General features: G+C 43.6%; 1 protein-coding gene across 4 annotated transcripts in view; it reads right to left on the bottom strand.

Annotated features, from left to right (window-relative positions):
- Dhc1 (Dynein heavy chain 1) overlaps positions 1–15,876 on the bottom strand; it is a 44,588-nt gene extending 28,712 nt beyond the window's left edge. For 2 of the 4 annotated variants that reach the window (XR_011604465.1, XM_070996991.1), the window contains exons 1-21: positions 15,644–15,876; positions 14,745–14,882; positions 14,530–14,689; positions 13,984–14,134; positions 13,181–13,925; positions 12,294–12,504; positions 11,366–12,234; positions 11,195–11,314; positions 10,976–11,132; positions 10,832–10,886; positions 10,484–10,617; positions 10,233–10,429; positions 8,985–9,792; positions 7,875–8,074; positions 5,943–7,814; positions 5,680–5,852; positions 4,325–4,480; positions 3,944–4,154; positions 1,663–2,049; positions 1,019–1,604; positions 701–934 (exon numbers count right to left, since the gene is read on the bottom strand). Coding sequence is in view for 3 of the 4 variants with exons in the window: in XM_070996991.1 (XP_070853092.1) it covers positions 701–934; positions 1,019–1,604; positions 1,663–2,049; positions 3,944–4,154; positions 4,325–4,480; positions 5,680–5,852; positions 5,943–7,814; positions 7,875–8,074; positions 8,985–9,792; positions 10,233–10,429; positions 10,484–10,617; positions 10,832–10,886; positions 10,976–11,132; positions 11,195–11,314; positions 11,366–12,234; positions 12,294–12,504; positions 13,181–13,925; positions 13,984–14,134; positions 14,530–14,689; positions 14,745–14,882; positions 15,644–15,751 (7,672 nt within the window). In the remaining variant the exon portion in view is untranslated. Of the gene's footprint in view, positions 1–511; positions 584–700; positions 935–1,018; positions 1,605–1,662; positions 2,050–3,943; positions 4,155–4,324; positions 4,481–5,679; positions 5,853–5,942; positions 7,815–7,874; positions 8,075–8,984; positions 9,793–10,232; positions 10,430–10,483; positions 10,618–10,831; positions 10,887–10,975; positions 11,133–11,194; positions 11,315–11,365; positions 12,235–12,293; positions 12,505–13,180; positions 13,926–13,983; positions 14,135–14,529; positions 14,690–14,744; positions 14,883–15,643 lie in introns of all 4 variants that reach the window. The other 2 variants (XM_065865513.2, XM_065865514.2) reach the window with 2 other exon arrangements.
- Positions 15,877–16,298: the final 422 nt, after the last annotated feature.

Below are 16,298 nucleotides of genomic sequence, written 5' to 3' on the forward strand. Positions count from 1 at the left end.
GATTATTACCGCCGACTTCAATACAATTTTTTATAAAGCAAAGCTATTCAAAATGAACTCCAATGATAAACCAAAAGAAAATTAAGATATCATTAAATAGTAAATAAGGATTGGATCAAAAGAGATTATATAACACATTTAGTCTTTTAGTAGCGCCGACTTTTAATAAACTTATTTAGAAAGGTAAGCAATATTTCTGCTAATTATTAGTTAAAAAGAGACTTCCATGACACCTCTACTCTATTAGTAACGCCGACTTTAAACATAAAACTTTTGGACGAGACACACACAACTATTTGGGTTAATACATAAACAAGTACTAGAGGACGAGCACAGAATCAGAACTACGGAAGGAAGGAAGAGAAGGCCAATCGGTTGGGAACCCAGGATGAGGATCCCAACTGAGAGTTATAGATGTCAGTACACACATATTAAGCATAGGCTCTATGTCAGCACTACGATTACGATTTTAGTTTTGTTAGTTACGCAACGAATTACGGATATACTTTACCGACAATCTGACTGCCAATCGATTGCCGTCGCGCCTCTTCAATATGTTTTTGGTGCTCTAAACGTTTATTGGCTGAAAAGTTGCAATCATTTGGGATGGGTTTTTTGATTTCTCGGGGTTCACATTTTATCGAACCGCCAGCTTTTGTTGGGTTGGGAATGGGTTAGTTAATTAGTTCGTTAGACTTACCATCGTGGCTCTCCTTGCTGGACAGACTGACGGCCGGTTCGTCCTCTTTTTTAACAGGTATCAAGCCCTCCAGGATGAACAGCATCTGCTGGACAATGTTGCACTGCAGCACGGGCATCTGTAGCTTCACCATCTGCACTCCCCAGTTGTAGACCTCCACGAAGGTCTGGTCGAATAGATCCGAAAAGGTTGACTTTTCGCCAGGAGCCCGGTTTTTAAGCCAGGCTTGAACAACTGCAAGGAAAGAAGAGTCATATTATATTAGAATGGCAACCATAATATAAAGAATTTGCGGTTGAGTCAATCAAACTGACTTACTTGGTCGAGAGTCCAATCCAGAAGAACTCATATAGACCATTCCATTCCTAGAAACGGTGGCCGGTGAGGCATTGTCAATGTTGTGCGGCTCGAATATAATTTTGACGGTTGGTGCCATGGTCAACCGATCGCCATTGGCCAGGGTTAAGGTCTTGTTGTCATCCAGCACCGAGTTCAAGTTCTCTATCCAAATACTGTCCACCGGTCCGTCCAGAACCAACCAGACATGCTCGCCGGCCTTTAGCTTAAGGGTCTTTCGCCACAGGGCCGAGAAAATACCATCCGTCCAATCATTGGTGGCCACGTCGAGCCGTCCAAACATTTGGGCAGCCGTTATTGCCTTGGGATTCATGCGCATCTCGCGATGATTGTCACCCATTTGGGTCATGGCCTTCATCAGGGTGTGGATACAGGTCGTCTTGCCAGCTCCACTTGGCCCGAGGGTCATGATGCCGTGGCGAACGTTTTGAGTTTCGTAAAGTTGAATCAGTTTCAGGACCCAGGGAGGATGATATATCAGGCTGGCCTCGTCCGTTTGCTGAAGAATGGCAGCCTCAAGCTCTGGGTAGTTGGTTTTTTCTAGGGTCTATCAGGGAGATATAGATTACAAATATTTAATATAGTTATAAAGAGATTATAATCACCTGATTAGGGAACAAATCTGAGACCAAGGACATAAAGAGTGGCTCATCATCGTCGATCAGCTTGGAAAGATTCATATCGCGCAGCACCCTCATCACAATGGTGCTCTCGGTATCTTTGGAGTTCCTCCGCTTGGCAGCTCCCAGAGTTCGCAGGACAGAGAGGATGTTCCTCAGACCGAAATCGTAGTGCACCTGTTTGGTCAACTGCTCCTCACACAGTTTGTACAGGGTGTAGAACTTCCTGGCCAGTGTGATATTTTCCAGGAAACCACAACTGGCCAGCTTAACTCTTATGATAATCTGCCTGTCGGGCACCATCATTGCCACAGTGCGGAATTGAATTTTCAAATTTTCAGGCAGTTCCTTACGACCTGCATATCCTGGGTTCTGTAACAGTAAAATGGTTGTGTTGTTGTACAAATATAACCAATTAAAGTGAATAGTAATTAACATACAAACAATACATTGTGTTAAATTAGTGTTAATTATTGTTAAATTTCAAAAACTGTGTACTAAATTGCTGACGGCATCACACAAGATATACACAAAGGATTTGAGTACTTAAGCTCTCTTTAAAGGTTTTCTTGAAACTGGTTGAAACCCCAATTATTATATGTTCTAGCAACGGCATATAACAGGGAAACTGTGAAAATAGACCCAAGGAAATTTATCGCTTAAGAGCTTAACTGTTTGTCCAATTTGGGAAAGGTCATATAACACTAGCTTAAGTTTCCACTAAAGGCCTTATGACATCAGCTTGTTTTTTGACTAACTTACTGGCTGAAAAGTAAGAGCATCCTTCAGAAAAAAAGTTGTATTAAATAAGGTTTTTAAAATAAATCCACCAAGCTAGACGAAAAACTAGAAAGTGTCATAAGGCCATAAGCCCGCACTAAATTCGGTCGTAAAATTCGGTTTCGCTCCAGGCATAGTTTATTTGAATTTAAGCCCACGGCTGCAAATATTGACCTGTCCCAAGATAGAAATGTCACGGGCAGCAGACAAAACTGGGAAACGACAAAACGGCAAAGCGGATAACCACAACAAAGGGTTTCGTCATTAAACTCGTTCGAGTTCTGTTCCCAGTCAACATCCATTTGTTCATTTGTCTATGTCCGTAATCGTGTGCGACCCAATTCGGCCAGTGACATAATGGCTCATTAAAATAAAATGCTCCGGCTGAAAGTGTTATATAAATGAGCATAATAACTCAATGTGCAAATTAAAATTGAGCCAAAGCCTTCAAAGGATCACTCCGTGGAACTGGATGTAGATGTGTATAGAGATGTGAAAGATGGGATGGGATGAGTTGAGATGAGGTGGCGGTGATTGACATACGCCATTATAAGCGAGGCGACGCGTCGCTGTGTTAACGCTAATCGCATTACCCGATCATAGTTACCGTCCCTTGTAATTAAACTACGCAAAGTTACAGTCTGCTTTCCGCTACTTTCTGTCTTTTCCCAACGGCAACTTAAAGTTGCCCTTTATCCTATATCCCTATATAGTTGGATGGAGTTGGATTTGGCTTTCCATGTGGCAGCCGCAATAACCGAGTCATGCCACCGCTTGAATGTATGTAAATACACCAGCCTCGAGTCTCAACTCCAGTCGTCTCTCTTTTGGCCTTATTTTCCTCGGTTATTGGTTTTGGAACGCTTTTAGCCCAGCCGCCAAAAATGTCGTATGTGCTTCGGTAAATTTTATTATGGCTTCAGTTGAGAAAAATTGTACATGACTAATAACGTGGAATTATGTGCGTGAAGAGCCCGTCACTTCCATTTTGCGAAACATTTTAAAGGCCTCCCATCGATTGGGGGTAACGACATTTTTTTAAATTTCACAGATAAGATTACGTTGGGTTTTTAAAGAAAATTCCTTTGAAACGAAACATTTTTCGTTAGGGTCCTCAAGACGGTATACAACATTGTAGGGTGAACATTAAAAACTATTCTAAAATTTGCTTTCAAAGAAACCACATTCTCTTTTCAAACTAGAAAATTAAAGAACACTTTCTGAAACTGGTTCGTTACCCATGTTCCCTCATATTAACTACTCAAAAGAGTATACAATTTGTTTAATAAGTACTCGAGCTCCACTCTCTCATCTTTAACGCCAAGTTATTTTCGCGTTATGCTCCGGGAAATTGAATTTAAGAAAAAATACAAACAGATTGTCAGTGCACTTACGTGTGGGTGAAAGTTAAGCTACGTGGATGTTTTTAAAAAACATGACACTGTAACTGTGATAGGTGAAGTCATACAAAGAATACAAACATTACCATAGTTATGAATATGCCAAATTCTGGATTCATTTCAATCGTATCGCCATCGGTGAAAAGGAAGGTTTTCCTCTTTTCCTTTTTGGCGGTCAGGACGACAGCCACTTGTTGGGCAGCCACAGACAAAACCGGAAGTTCGATGCGGTTAAACTCATCAAAGCATCCCCAACTTCCGGACTGAGCTAGGCCCTTATAGATGCGGCCCAGACCTCTGGAAAAATAAATGCATTTAAGTATTCGCAATCAGGATCTATTTAAATTATCATCCACCAGTAGCCAATATGAGTCGTAATTTAGAGAATACTAGATTATTAAGTGTAGTTTAATCAACTTAATTCCAAAATTATTTGTAATAGACTGTTAAAAATATTTGATCCATACCTGTAGTCCATTTGATCGGAGCAATTAAAGACGACCACATATTTGGCCAGTGTTTTGCCCATATCCTTGACGGTCTCGGTTTTTCCCGTTCCGGCTGGACCACATGGAGCTCCTCCCATGGACAAGGTGAGCGCCTGGGCCAGGGTAATGTAACAACTGTGGGAGAAAAAGTTCAGACACCGTGATTTAAAAGGAAACTCTGAGAGAAGCGTACGCCGCAGCCTATTAAACGTCATCGCAGTCAACAAAAAAAATAGCCCCGCTTTTGGAATATCAAAAGCAGTGGTCCTAATGCTCGCTGACGTCAGACGAATGGGAAATCTACGAGCTGAGATCAAGAAACGAATGCAAAACAGGCTGCCTGCAGATGCCTCTGGGAAAATAGCACCACTTTGCAGATTCCCCCAGTCTGGTCTGAACCAACTGGCTGCTGCTGCTGCTGTCAAAACTTTATTTATGCTCCGCTAAGTGAAATTTATCTTCACGGGCATGTCAACGTCGCCCCGGTTCCACAGTCAGTTCGTCTTCCGCTGCCGCAGGGTGGAATGGGATTCCACGAAGATGCGGCTGTCTCCGACTCCTCCCTCATTGACTTAAAGCGTATTTAAGGGCCGCCAAACGTTGACTCCCATTGTTTTCAGAGCGGCATTCCAAGGTGGGCTACCCCGACTCCACCTCCTCCTCCTCCTCGTTGGCCACTGAAACTGCCACGAGGAATGTGCGGAGCACGTGCAGGCGGTTCCCATTCAGGCATCCGAGGAATGCGAAAGTTTATCATTGAAGGACTGGACAGCAAAGCCGGAATAATGCCGGGAATACAAATTAAACGGCAGCTCTTGTAGTTATTATTGGTAACGAATTATTGCGAAGCCTACAGACAAAGCAGGGAACTCCATTTGGAACAAATATTTTTATGGACCACGTGTCGTATACGTAATATTTAAGCAAATAGAAAAACATTTACTATCGACTAAATCCAAAAAAAAAATATATAACGTGCAGCTAGATAGAGGCAAGAGGCAAATCTTTTATAAGAATATTATTTAGTGAAATTATTTGGTTGAAATGATTTTTTTTCATTATCACCTGAAGGAAATTATACTCCTTTGGGACTACTTCTTGTATTCGTAATATATGTGAATAGCGCAAAACATTTATCATCGCGTAAATCCAATTGGTATCACCAAAAACCAAGTAATGAAGTTTTTGGAAAGACGGCCAAATTTTCTAATAGGGAAGTTATTTCACAAATATATTAACCGGGTGCTAGACCTGCTTTCACCATCACTTGTATTCCATTTAAAATCACTTGACTAAACTTTAAGTACATAAAATTAATAAAAATCATATTTTACCGATCTGTTAGAGGTGTAATAACCAAGCGATCCGTACAGCCAAGGTATTCGTTCTGATAAGTAAATGTAACATCCGTCACAGAAATCCAAGTCTTGTCCAGATCTTCTTTAAAGTAGAAACGACATTGCTTCAGCCACTCAAAATCGTTAGCTGACTTGATGTTCATGCGGCACTAGGGGATATTATTAAAGCATAAAATAAGATTACTATGGTTCCTTGTCTCTAATCATATATTCTAAGGCAACCCAGTAAGCAAACCCACCAAAATATCAAAGATATCGCGTTGATGTACATGAATTGTGATCAAGGTTTCAAAGTTGGTGCGCTCCCTTTTCGTAAGATTTCTCGTGGTCTGATCGATGAGGGTGTTCAGGATCTCCAGGAACTTGTTATTGGTCTCCATCATGACCTTTCGTTCGCGGCCCCGCATCAGGGCCATTTCCGCGTCGCGGGTCCAGACCATCTGGATGCCCAGGAGGCCAATCTGGGCGGGGGCCTTCTCTAGGAAGCTGAGCAGGGTGAAGTTGGGATCATTAATAGTGGCATAGGCGGTGCGAATGATCGAGTGCAGCGAGGCCTGTGCCGTGACCAGGAGCTGGGTTAGCCACGTCTCCACCGAGCCTTCCGCTCGAATGGCCCTATCCAGCTGGATCATCTCGCCCTCGCTGCTTATGATCGCCATCATCTTGTTGTACTCCACGTCGTGGAACTTTACCGACTTGGTGTTATCGAATATGTTGAGGAGATGGTTTTGTATGGTATGCGAATCGGAAGCCTGACCCAGTATCTCTAGCAGGGCAGGATCTGACACAAAGAAGAAGCGTGGGAACATCATGCGCTTGCGCTCCAAGTAACCACTCAAGGATTTCTGGCAAATCTCCAGCTGCTCCTGCAGATGAGGAAGCAGCTGTTTTAGCAGATCGTCACCGACGCAGCAGGCCACAACACCGGGGGTCTCGTGGGCCCGCTGCATGATCTTCTGCCAGGATTTGTCTATTTTCGAAAACCTTTTCGCCTCCTTAGGCAGTTGCTTCGCGATATCGCCACCAACAAAAACGGCCTCCAGATAGACCCACATGTTCTGAACGAGTAGCCATCGCTCCAGGATCTCATTTGAATTGGATAAATCGTAGACCCATTGTTGGATCTGTTTCCTGAAGGGTGCATTATACCGATTGGATAGGAGGGATCCGAGCACCATCAAGCTATCCTCCAGCTGGCCAATCGTTTCCGCCGTCGTATCACCACGGAGCAGAAGCTCCCCGCGATTGTTGAAGCTCATGAACTGGAGCTCGTGCACCGACCACTCGTTGGTGACCTGCTTCAGCTTCGCCTCGATGTCCTTCTCCTTCATCGCACTGATACAGATGTCCTCGATGTCCTCCTTGTGCTTCAGCAGCGGCGCCTCCAATATGTTCTTGAGCGAGAAACCCTCCGAGTCGAACTCGAAGATGTAGCGAGTAACATCCATGATCCGTTGCCAGTGGCGTGGCTTCATGGCTTTATTCGCCATCAACTCCAGTAGCGGACACATGTCGTTGAAGTCATCGATGGTCTTCTTCAGAGCATGGAATGCCGGCCACTCCTTGAGCCCTTTGGGCAGCTTGCGGCATCGGTTCTGGAACTCCATCAGCTCGTTGTTGATCTCCTCGATGTCCACCTCGTTCCATGGTATGTCGTAGTAGCTGCTCACCCGGTCGATGACATCGTTATAGAGCTTATATAGCTTCTGCAATAGGTTGAGCTCCTTGCGTATCTGGCCGAGCTCTGGGTAGTCCGTCTGGGGCAGACCGAAGAGTTCCTCGCCACTTTGGTACGTCTGTAGGCGTCGCCACATGCCCTCGAAGCGGTTTTGGAACAGAATCAGCCGGTCGGAGGCCTCCCGTGGAGTCAATCCCGCCTGCATTGGTCCCGCAGTGCGATACTCCGTCACGTAGGAGATCTTGTCCTGCTTGAAGTTGTCCAGATTGGTGCGTAGGTCGTCCTGGAAGGCCGGCTGCATGTCGAGAAGTTTTACCTGAGCCTGCAGTGCGCCCGCCAGGAGATTCTGAAAGGTGGCTCTCAGATTGTCCACCAAATCAAATTGTTCCCGCTCTACTTGCACCTCATAGCGGGTGAGGACATTAAAAGCCTCCTGGAAAGGTTAAAAATAATGTAAAAATGAAGTACGGAATTCCCTTTATCGAGTGTTTACCTCTATCGGATCGATGCGCAGCTCCATGTCCACCTCCTGCTCCCGAATCTTACCCAGGGTCTCCATAATCATTCGCACATCGTCCAGGTCGCGGATGGGCCTGTCCAGCTTGCGATCCATCTCATTGATTACCGCGTAGACATAGTCCATCTCCTTCTTGTACTTCTTTTTCATGGCCTGTCCTATTTTGTGGTTACAGGCTGGAAATAGAAACGGTGCCATGTGTTTATCCTAGTCCCAGGCCAAGTCCAAGTCCAATGATATCGATGTCATTAATCAAGTCAGGAAGGCCTGGCCAGGAAGGAGGGCTAATTCCCTCACATCCTGCGGCGTCTCGGAGCTCCCCGAAATCCCGAAACCAGGCAATCAACGGTGTGGGGAATTTATTTTCGGGATGCCTTTCGCCCAGCTAATTCGGTTAGGCAAATTAGATGGCATTAATTGGAGTCCAATCAATTTGAATAGCTTCCCCTCTCGACCAAACAAAAGAATTCGCGAGGGTGTCCAAAATTTATGGCTGATTAACTGGAGCGTACGGAGTTGGAAGATTATTCGATGTCGATTTAATACAATAGTGGGAAAACACTAAGGAGTGGTCTGGAAAATTTTTTCTTGACCATTAATGGCTTTACTTGCTTTGGAATTCATTGGAAATCATTGAAGGGGTAATAAATATATACATATTTAACCTGCCTAAATCCAATTGAGTTCTGTTTGCTCAGCTATTTTTGTTTCCCACTTATTTACACTTATATATGTTATATGTTCTATATATATGTAGAAAGTCAACGGCTTTGGCTTTATTCATTGTCATTACTTTCCCCCATAATATTAAATATCTGTTCATAGCAACCAATGATTGGGAAAGCCTAAAAATTTTAAGGAATTTGTTTAAAAGCAGTAACTTAACGTTGATTGTAAATATTGTCTTAAACAAAAAATATCATATAACCGCAATGATAATAACATTATATCTGTAAATGTAAAAAAAAAATTTTAACCAATAGAAAAAACTTTAAGCAAACACTGCTGAAATTTAGAGGTACATATGAATTTGGAATACAAAATGGATATATGAAATGTTGCTAACGTTAATTAAGAAACACTTACACTTGATTTCAATGGCCAAACCATACTTGAGCCTTTCGTTGTAGACCGCCACGCACTGGCCAAAGACCTCCATGTCGGGTTCGACGAGCAGATTGGCATCCAAGTCCGAGAGGCACCTTAGCGTGGTTTCGAACTCCTGGAGCCCAAACTCCATGAGCTGCCGTGTTGTGCGGTCATTTTTCCAGAGAAAATGATAGGGCTTCCAGCGCTTGATGTACGTCTGGATCTCCGGCTTGACGTTCTTGGTGCAGCTGGCCAGCTGGTTGACCGCCTTGGCCACCTCCTTGTTGTCCATGATGGCCGAGTAGAAGCTCTTGAGCATGTGCGGCATCTGGGGCCGCTCCTCGGAGGCCAGGCAGTAGATCTTGCGCCGCCGGCTCTTCCCGCCTCCGGATGCCTCGTTGTGGTTGCGTCCGACGCGCGGCTGCGTCACCGTCATCGAAACTTGCTGCGGTTGGTAAGACAAGATTTTGGAGAACATTGCGAAGCTATTCAGTGGGGCGGTACGCACCGGCGGATCTTTGCCGCTGCTCCACTGCGCCACGCCCTTCGCAATGCCCGTGATGTTCTTGCCAGCCGTCACCAAAATGTCCTGCAGCTCGTCCAGATTCGGTTTGATGACCACATGGGGTATCTGCAGCTGCGCGTGCAGCGCGAAGACCGGCTTCTTGAACACCGTCTCGTTCTCGTCGGCAATGAACCGGCGGCGGAGGGTGTCCAGAGCGGCCCGGATCACCTTGATCAGCACGTCGATCACCTTGCGGCTGTAGTAGCGGCGCATCTCGACCACCGCATTGCAAACCATGTCCTGGAAGGGTAGTGAAACCCCCAGATAACAGGGGTATCGTTAAATCTCCTTGACCTTTTTCATTTTCGAAAACCTCTTCTCATCAAAATATAGAGTTTCCAATCAGTAATCATATTTGAAAACAAATAAATTAAATAAACATTCGTGTCCTTTAAAAAGTAAAGCATTTGATTATATCAAAAGGAATGTTATATAAATTAAAGACTTACATTTTGGGATTCGAATAAGTAATAATACAACTGTTTTGAAATTCTTGAAAAATAAGTACTTCAGTAAATAAAAATCCACCAATTCTATAGAACTATTAAATAAAATGAGTTAATTGAGGCGAATTCAAATGGTTAACCCGAAGCTTCTTTTTTAAGAAATTCCTAATTAATTTCCGCCACTTCATGTCATGTACAATGAATTTCACCGCATTCTATTTTAGTTCCTCCTACCTGCATGCCCTTGGGTAGACTTTCTGTGGTGGACAGCAGGGACAAGGGGTTCTCGAAGCAGGACCACAGGATACTCCAGTCCTGTTGCTGTCCGCTGCCACCAGTGGACGTGGGAGCAGCGGCTCCTCCTCCACCGCCGCCTCCATCTTCCGGCTTGCGGCCCCCCGATCCGGAATTCTCTCCTTTTGGAGTGGCTGCTGCTCAGTGGGTGGCACTCAATTACTCCATCCCAAAGTATCCCCACAACTCACCATCGAACAGGGTAATCACATCATCGCCGGCTATCTCTTTAAAGGCTGCCGTAGCCTTGTCCACCAAGCTGAGGACCTCTTCCACTGCCTCGGAGACCATTTGACTCTTCCGGTTAAGTTCGATGGCCGCTTTTCTAAAATAAATCATAAAAAATGTTTCTGAATTTAAAAAAAATATAATTCATTCAACACACATAAAAATCCACAAAGAACTAAATTAAAAGTAGCTTCTAGCCTAAACAAAAGTCTAGACCAGAAAGTTGAAAAGCTCCATCCCACTTTTCTAGGGTAATTTCGGAACACAGAGTTTAATGAATTTTTGTGAGCTCATGTCACAGGCAGACTCACCGGCAGGCCTCCTCGCTCCGCTCCAGAAACTCGTCAACTGTCCAGATTTCATCGTCTGCCCAGAGAACAAATGTGAAAAGTTTCAACAGGCACACAATTAGAACCAAAAGACTTGAATAAATTTGTAGAATTAGGGCCGCCAACCTGCTGGTAAAATCTGCAAAGATACATCCTGCATCCACATCAGGACATGGAGGATGCGATTGGAGTAGATGTCATGGACACGGGCGACCAGAACTTCAAAATTCTCGATGGCCTGCTTGCATTTTTCATAGAACTCTGTCCAGTTTTGGTTTGTCCACTGTAGGAGGGACAAGATTTTAATCAAATTAAAATACATCAAATATTCCTTGTCTATCTTACATTAATGGTTTGTAATCCTGGTTTCAGCATCGACGTAAGACGCACCAACTGCGGAAGGAACAAAGGACGAACCTCCAGTTTCACAGCTCTCACAGTTGACAAAAACATCTTTATCAGGCACTGGAAAGCAGAAAGATTAGAATAAGTTCCTGTACCATAAAATCCACTTACATTAAGCGAATCCTGAATAGTGATAAAGTACTGCTGACGACTCATCAGCGTGGCGGCCACGATGGGCAACTCGATGTCCAGCTTGGCCAGCATCTTGGCCTCCCGGATAAGCAGCGGAATGGTGGGGTGGAGATTCACGAATAACTTATCCCCCTGAAGGCTCAAGAGTGGCTGCAGCAGGCAGGCATCGGCCACACTGACATCCTGATCCAGCCAAATGGATACAATCTCGTCCTCGTACTCCTGCAGTACACCCAGAACATTGTGATAGCGCACATCCAGATCCTTGGCCATGGGCAGGTTGCTCAGCACGGCATGGTCCATCACCGCATCCATGAGCTCCGTGATGTGGAGGCTCAGGGCACGACACCAGTGAATCCTTCCGGCAATGGGTGGGAAGTTCCTGGCTAGCGGTGGATCATCCCGCTGCTTGCGGAACGTCTTCAGGATGCGATCCACCTCCTTCTCCACGTAGCGCAGGATCCGAGTGTACTTTTCGTCCATCTTGGTCAGCGGAATCTTCTCGCTGACCTTCTCGAAACGGACCAGAAAGCGTATGCACTGCGGAGTCTCCCAAACGGTGTCGAAATCCTTTTCAATCAAAGTGGCTATGGTGTCCTTTAAAGAGTTAGTTTTGTGTATGAATCTCTCGAAATCCACGTTAAAGTCTGAGTTTCGGTGATCCAAGTAGTCGTATTTCCGGGAAGTCACGTCCTTCTTGGCCTCCTCAAAGTGATTAGAGGCATCCTCCAAGGCTTCTCCCAAAAGAAGTCCTTCCAAACGGCGCTCGAACAAGTGATTGTAGTCATCGATCAAATTGAACATGCTAATGATCTTGGAAAGCCGCTCGCAAAAAGTATCAAATTTGCCTGAAAATTAATTAAATAGTTTTAGTGGTACCCATTTATCATTTTAACTTTCATCATACCAAATACAAAGTTCTCCGAAAAACCAAAGGGCGTTTGATTCGGTAGGAAAGGCTGTTCCCGAACCGTGTAGTAGGTCTCGTGATAGATGTGATTCAACTTGATGCAGTTGCTCAGCTTTGTGCGGATCACGTTGCGATCCTGTGACCATATTGTCTCCTTGCACCGACAGGTTATGTACGACTTGCAGGTTTCAATCATTTGGTTCGTTATCTGATTAAAGAACAGAGTGTTTTAGGGTACATTTTAAAAAGATTAATAGGTAGTTAAATCACTTAGTTATTTATGATGTTTTTCTGTCATTCATAATACTTACTTACTTACTTATTACTATTTATACCAGGGACCGAAAATAACTTATAATTAGTAATACATTATAATATAAATAAATAATCCTTTTAAGAATAACACTCAGTATTACAGTGTAATAAATCAAAGCTATGAAATTTTGAATTATTTCCTCTTGAAGAAAGAATTTTGTGAAATGCGCAAACATTTCATATCAATAGGACTCACTTACAGGTAAAGTGGGAGAAAGTGAGGGGGCAAGCAAACAATTGCTGAAGAAGTTTAAAGTTTAAACGTTTTGACAGCGTTGCAAAGGTAGGTGTATTTAAACTGACTTCTACCTCTCAATCATTTAATAATTATTAATAGTATCAATTTTCAACAATTTATTTACTCCTAACTTAAAATGAGTCTTGAAAATTTCAAGTTGAAAGCACTCTTGGCTAAATATATACTAATATATACTCAGCATAATTATATTAAAAAAGTAAAAACTGATAAATATTCAGTTATACTTTTAAATGGCTTCACATTGTGAACTTAACAAACAAATACTTTTACCGACAAAAGTTTTATAATGATTTCTTAAAGTAAAGCTCACCTTAACCATCAGAGCGGAAGTCCTTTCCGAGGTGTTATAGAACTGGGAAACACTGTAGATCAGCCGCACTGTTTGCAGCAGGCTCAGGATGGACTCCTTCATGCTCACAGGATCGTCTAGGTAAAGCGAATGGCAGCACGTCTCCATGGCCTGGATGAACTTGGAGTTGTCTCGCGCCTCGTTGTAGCAGAAGGTTATCTTCCTGTCCGTCTCCTTCCACTGCTTGATGATCCGGGAGCCGGCTAGGAAGAGGCAGTGCAGCGTGAACTGCACCTCCTTGTCCTGCAGATGGGCCAGGAGCTGCGAGAACTGGGCACCTCGCTTCTTCCAGTACTCCAGCTCATCCTGCGGCCCACTGTGGTCGTTCTCCTTGCGCAGCTGCTCGCTCTCGCCCAGAATCTTCAGTATGCCCTTTGTCCAGTTGTTCACACGCTCCTCCAACTGGCCGCAAAAGTCCTGGTTCTTGGACATGTCCTTCACCTCCTCCACCTCGTCGATCTTCTCAAACATGTCGCACCCGTCGGCAAAGACATTGTGATGGTCGCACACCTGTTCGCAGACGCGGAGGGCACTGCAAAAGGATCTCAAACCGGGCAGGAGCTGTCCCTTGATGAGCCCGCAGCTCACGTCCTCCTCGTCGCCCTCCAGACTGGGAAAGGCCAGGGCTTGCATGAACACGAACTCTACTATCCGCTCGATGGAGGTGACCAGTCCGATGTTCTTGGCATCGATCACTCCGCAATACCTATTGGTTTCAAAGATCTTTAGTATCCTTCCTGTACTTAACTGTACTTAGGACTTACAAATCCTTCTGAAAACCCTCCTCAGGGAGCTGCTTCGAAGTATTCACACGAAATATATATATACATACTCCTGTAAAGGCGCAAGTCCAACCATCGGTTAGAAACAACTTCTTGTGCTTGGGTGGAGGCAAGCCACTTGGAGAAGCACCACCTTAAAAGGAAATATGTAGATTGGAGAAAGTTATTTTGGGCTATTTTCCATCCCTGAAGATTTTGGCACCAATCCGCGGTCGGTGTAATATTTAACGGTTCCCTCTGCGACTGGTCACATTATGCAAAATCCCAGCACGCAGCTTTCGTTACATTTCAAATTTTGAGGTTAAGCATTAACCTTTGTTCTAGGTCTATTTGTTTTTAAATAAATAAAAACATAAGTATAAAATGCGACTGCCCGCGTTTTATGTATACAAAATAACATTATTAAGATGTTCGTTGGGTTAACATTTTTTCTGTACTCTGCCGCCACACACACAAAGAAAATTAATCATTGTACTTTTATAAAATTTTAAAAACTGAAATTACAGAATAGTAGTATTAAAATCTCACCCTGCGGCGTCTTGGAGCTACTGGAAGCTACACCAGATCTTGAGGGTCCGGGTTTATTTGGATCAGGAACTGGAGTTGGTTCTGGGTCATCCGTCTCCTGGTAGAACCACAGCAGCTTGTTCTTCATATTCGGCAGGAACAACTGATTGATCTCATCGAGCTAGACCAAGAGATTGAAGATACCAAGAGAAATAAAAATATTGCGATACGCCTACCATGTCCCCTTCGAATATGTAGTCCATGAGCTGATGCCTGGGCAGCTGGGTGGCATCGATCAGGAGCTGGAAGGTGAACTCCAGCCGGGGATCCATCTCCCCACGACGGGCCTTCCGCTCGCATTCTTCCCGCCGGCGCTGTGCTTCGTCGGGGTCCATTTCGAAGGTTTACGTTATATTCCCGGAATTTTCGGGACCGACATGCGTCGAACCGTTTGATTTCCAGAAAGGATAATTTTAAGGATCAAAATTTTGCAGTGCGTTAGGGGTTATATTTTTTTTGGATTGTACAAAAATGTATTATTGATTTTAAATTGTAAATCAATTTGTTGTTTACAAAATGTTCGTTTTTCAAAATTCAAAAATGAGAGAGACCAAAAATTTGTTAGTTTCAAAAATGGCACATACAGTAAACATAGTCTAAAAATGCATTTCAACTATTTCATAGTTGTACGCCAACGAGCTACATCCAAAAAACTACACTTCTACTTATATAGCATGACAACAAATACCAAATACAAACAAAAATCAAAAAGGGGTGAGCTTCAAATGCTATACAGTAGTTGTTGAAAGGTGATTTCGTAATATTTTACTAGGATTTGCAGCAACGGAGAAGTGAAGTTCTTTACAGTTGCATTAAGGTGGACTACGGGTTACTCAGCTAAAAAGAAATGAAAACAAGTGTATTAGGTCGATATTATATGAGGGAGCCTCAACTAAGAGCAATTTACACACGCAGTAACAGTTGCAACTTGCGATTACGTAATCAGTCAAAGGGCTTTTGGAATCTAGGGTTACATTACAGGTTACTTTGGGGTTTTCTAAGGCAACATTCGATATGGGTTATTTAGCATTACACTCGACAGTTGTGGCTAGTGATTAGTGGTTTGGATTTGCACCTGCAAAATGTCGCCCTGGTCCTCCTCCTCCTCATCATCATCACTACTGCCCCCTTCGGCACGCATTGCCAAAACATGCTCGACCAACTTTTTCTTCTGCACGAACATTGCGCCAAAAACTCTATGCAAAATTCAAAATCACCACAAACAGGAGCTCACTGGCACTGGAGCACCTAATCAAAAATCATTATAGATTTACTGCGTTTTTTTGAAATTTTCTCTGCGTTGCACAACTTTTCGCCTCTGTGAAACGAAATAAGCTGAAAACTTTATTGAACAAACAAAGTCAGGATACGCTCCAAGTTACCAAGGCAACCGACTAAGGTCCGACGATCGGATTTATTGTTGTGAACTGTTTATTTATTCACCTGTTGGAGCCACCTGTAACTGCCACCTGTAAGTAACACCTGTAACTGCCACCTGTAACTGCCACCAATTTGAATATTTCGTTTATTTAAACAAAACCCGATGATTTTATTTAAGGAATCGGTTAGGGCCTATTGCTAAATGTCATTTTAACTCCTGCTATGGAGTTACATAGCTGTTAAATATTTTTGGTGGAGAGATTTCAAGATTTTTCTGATTCTTTCTTAGAACGAACCTGTTTAAAAAATACTGAGTAATATGTTTTATTTATACGGTGCATAAACTTTTT

This window comes from Drosophila suzukii, chromosome 3, assembly GCF_043229965.1.
Source record: "Drosophila suzukii chromosome 3, CBGP_Dsuzu_IsoJpt1.0, whole genome shotgun sequence".
In the NCBI taxonomy this organism is placed as follows: domain Eukaryota; kingdom Metazoa; phylum Arthropoda; class Insecta; order Diptera; family Drosophilidae; genus Drosophila; species Drosophila suzukii.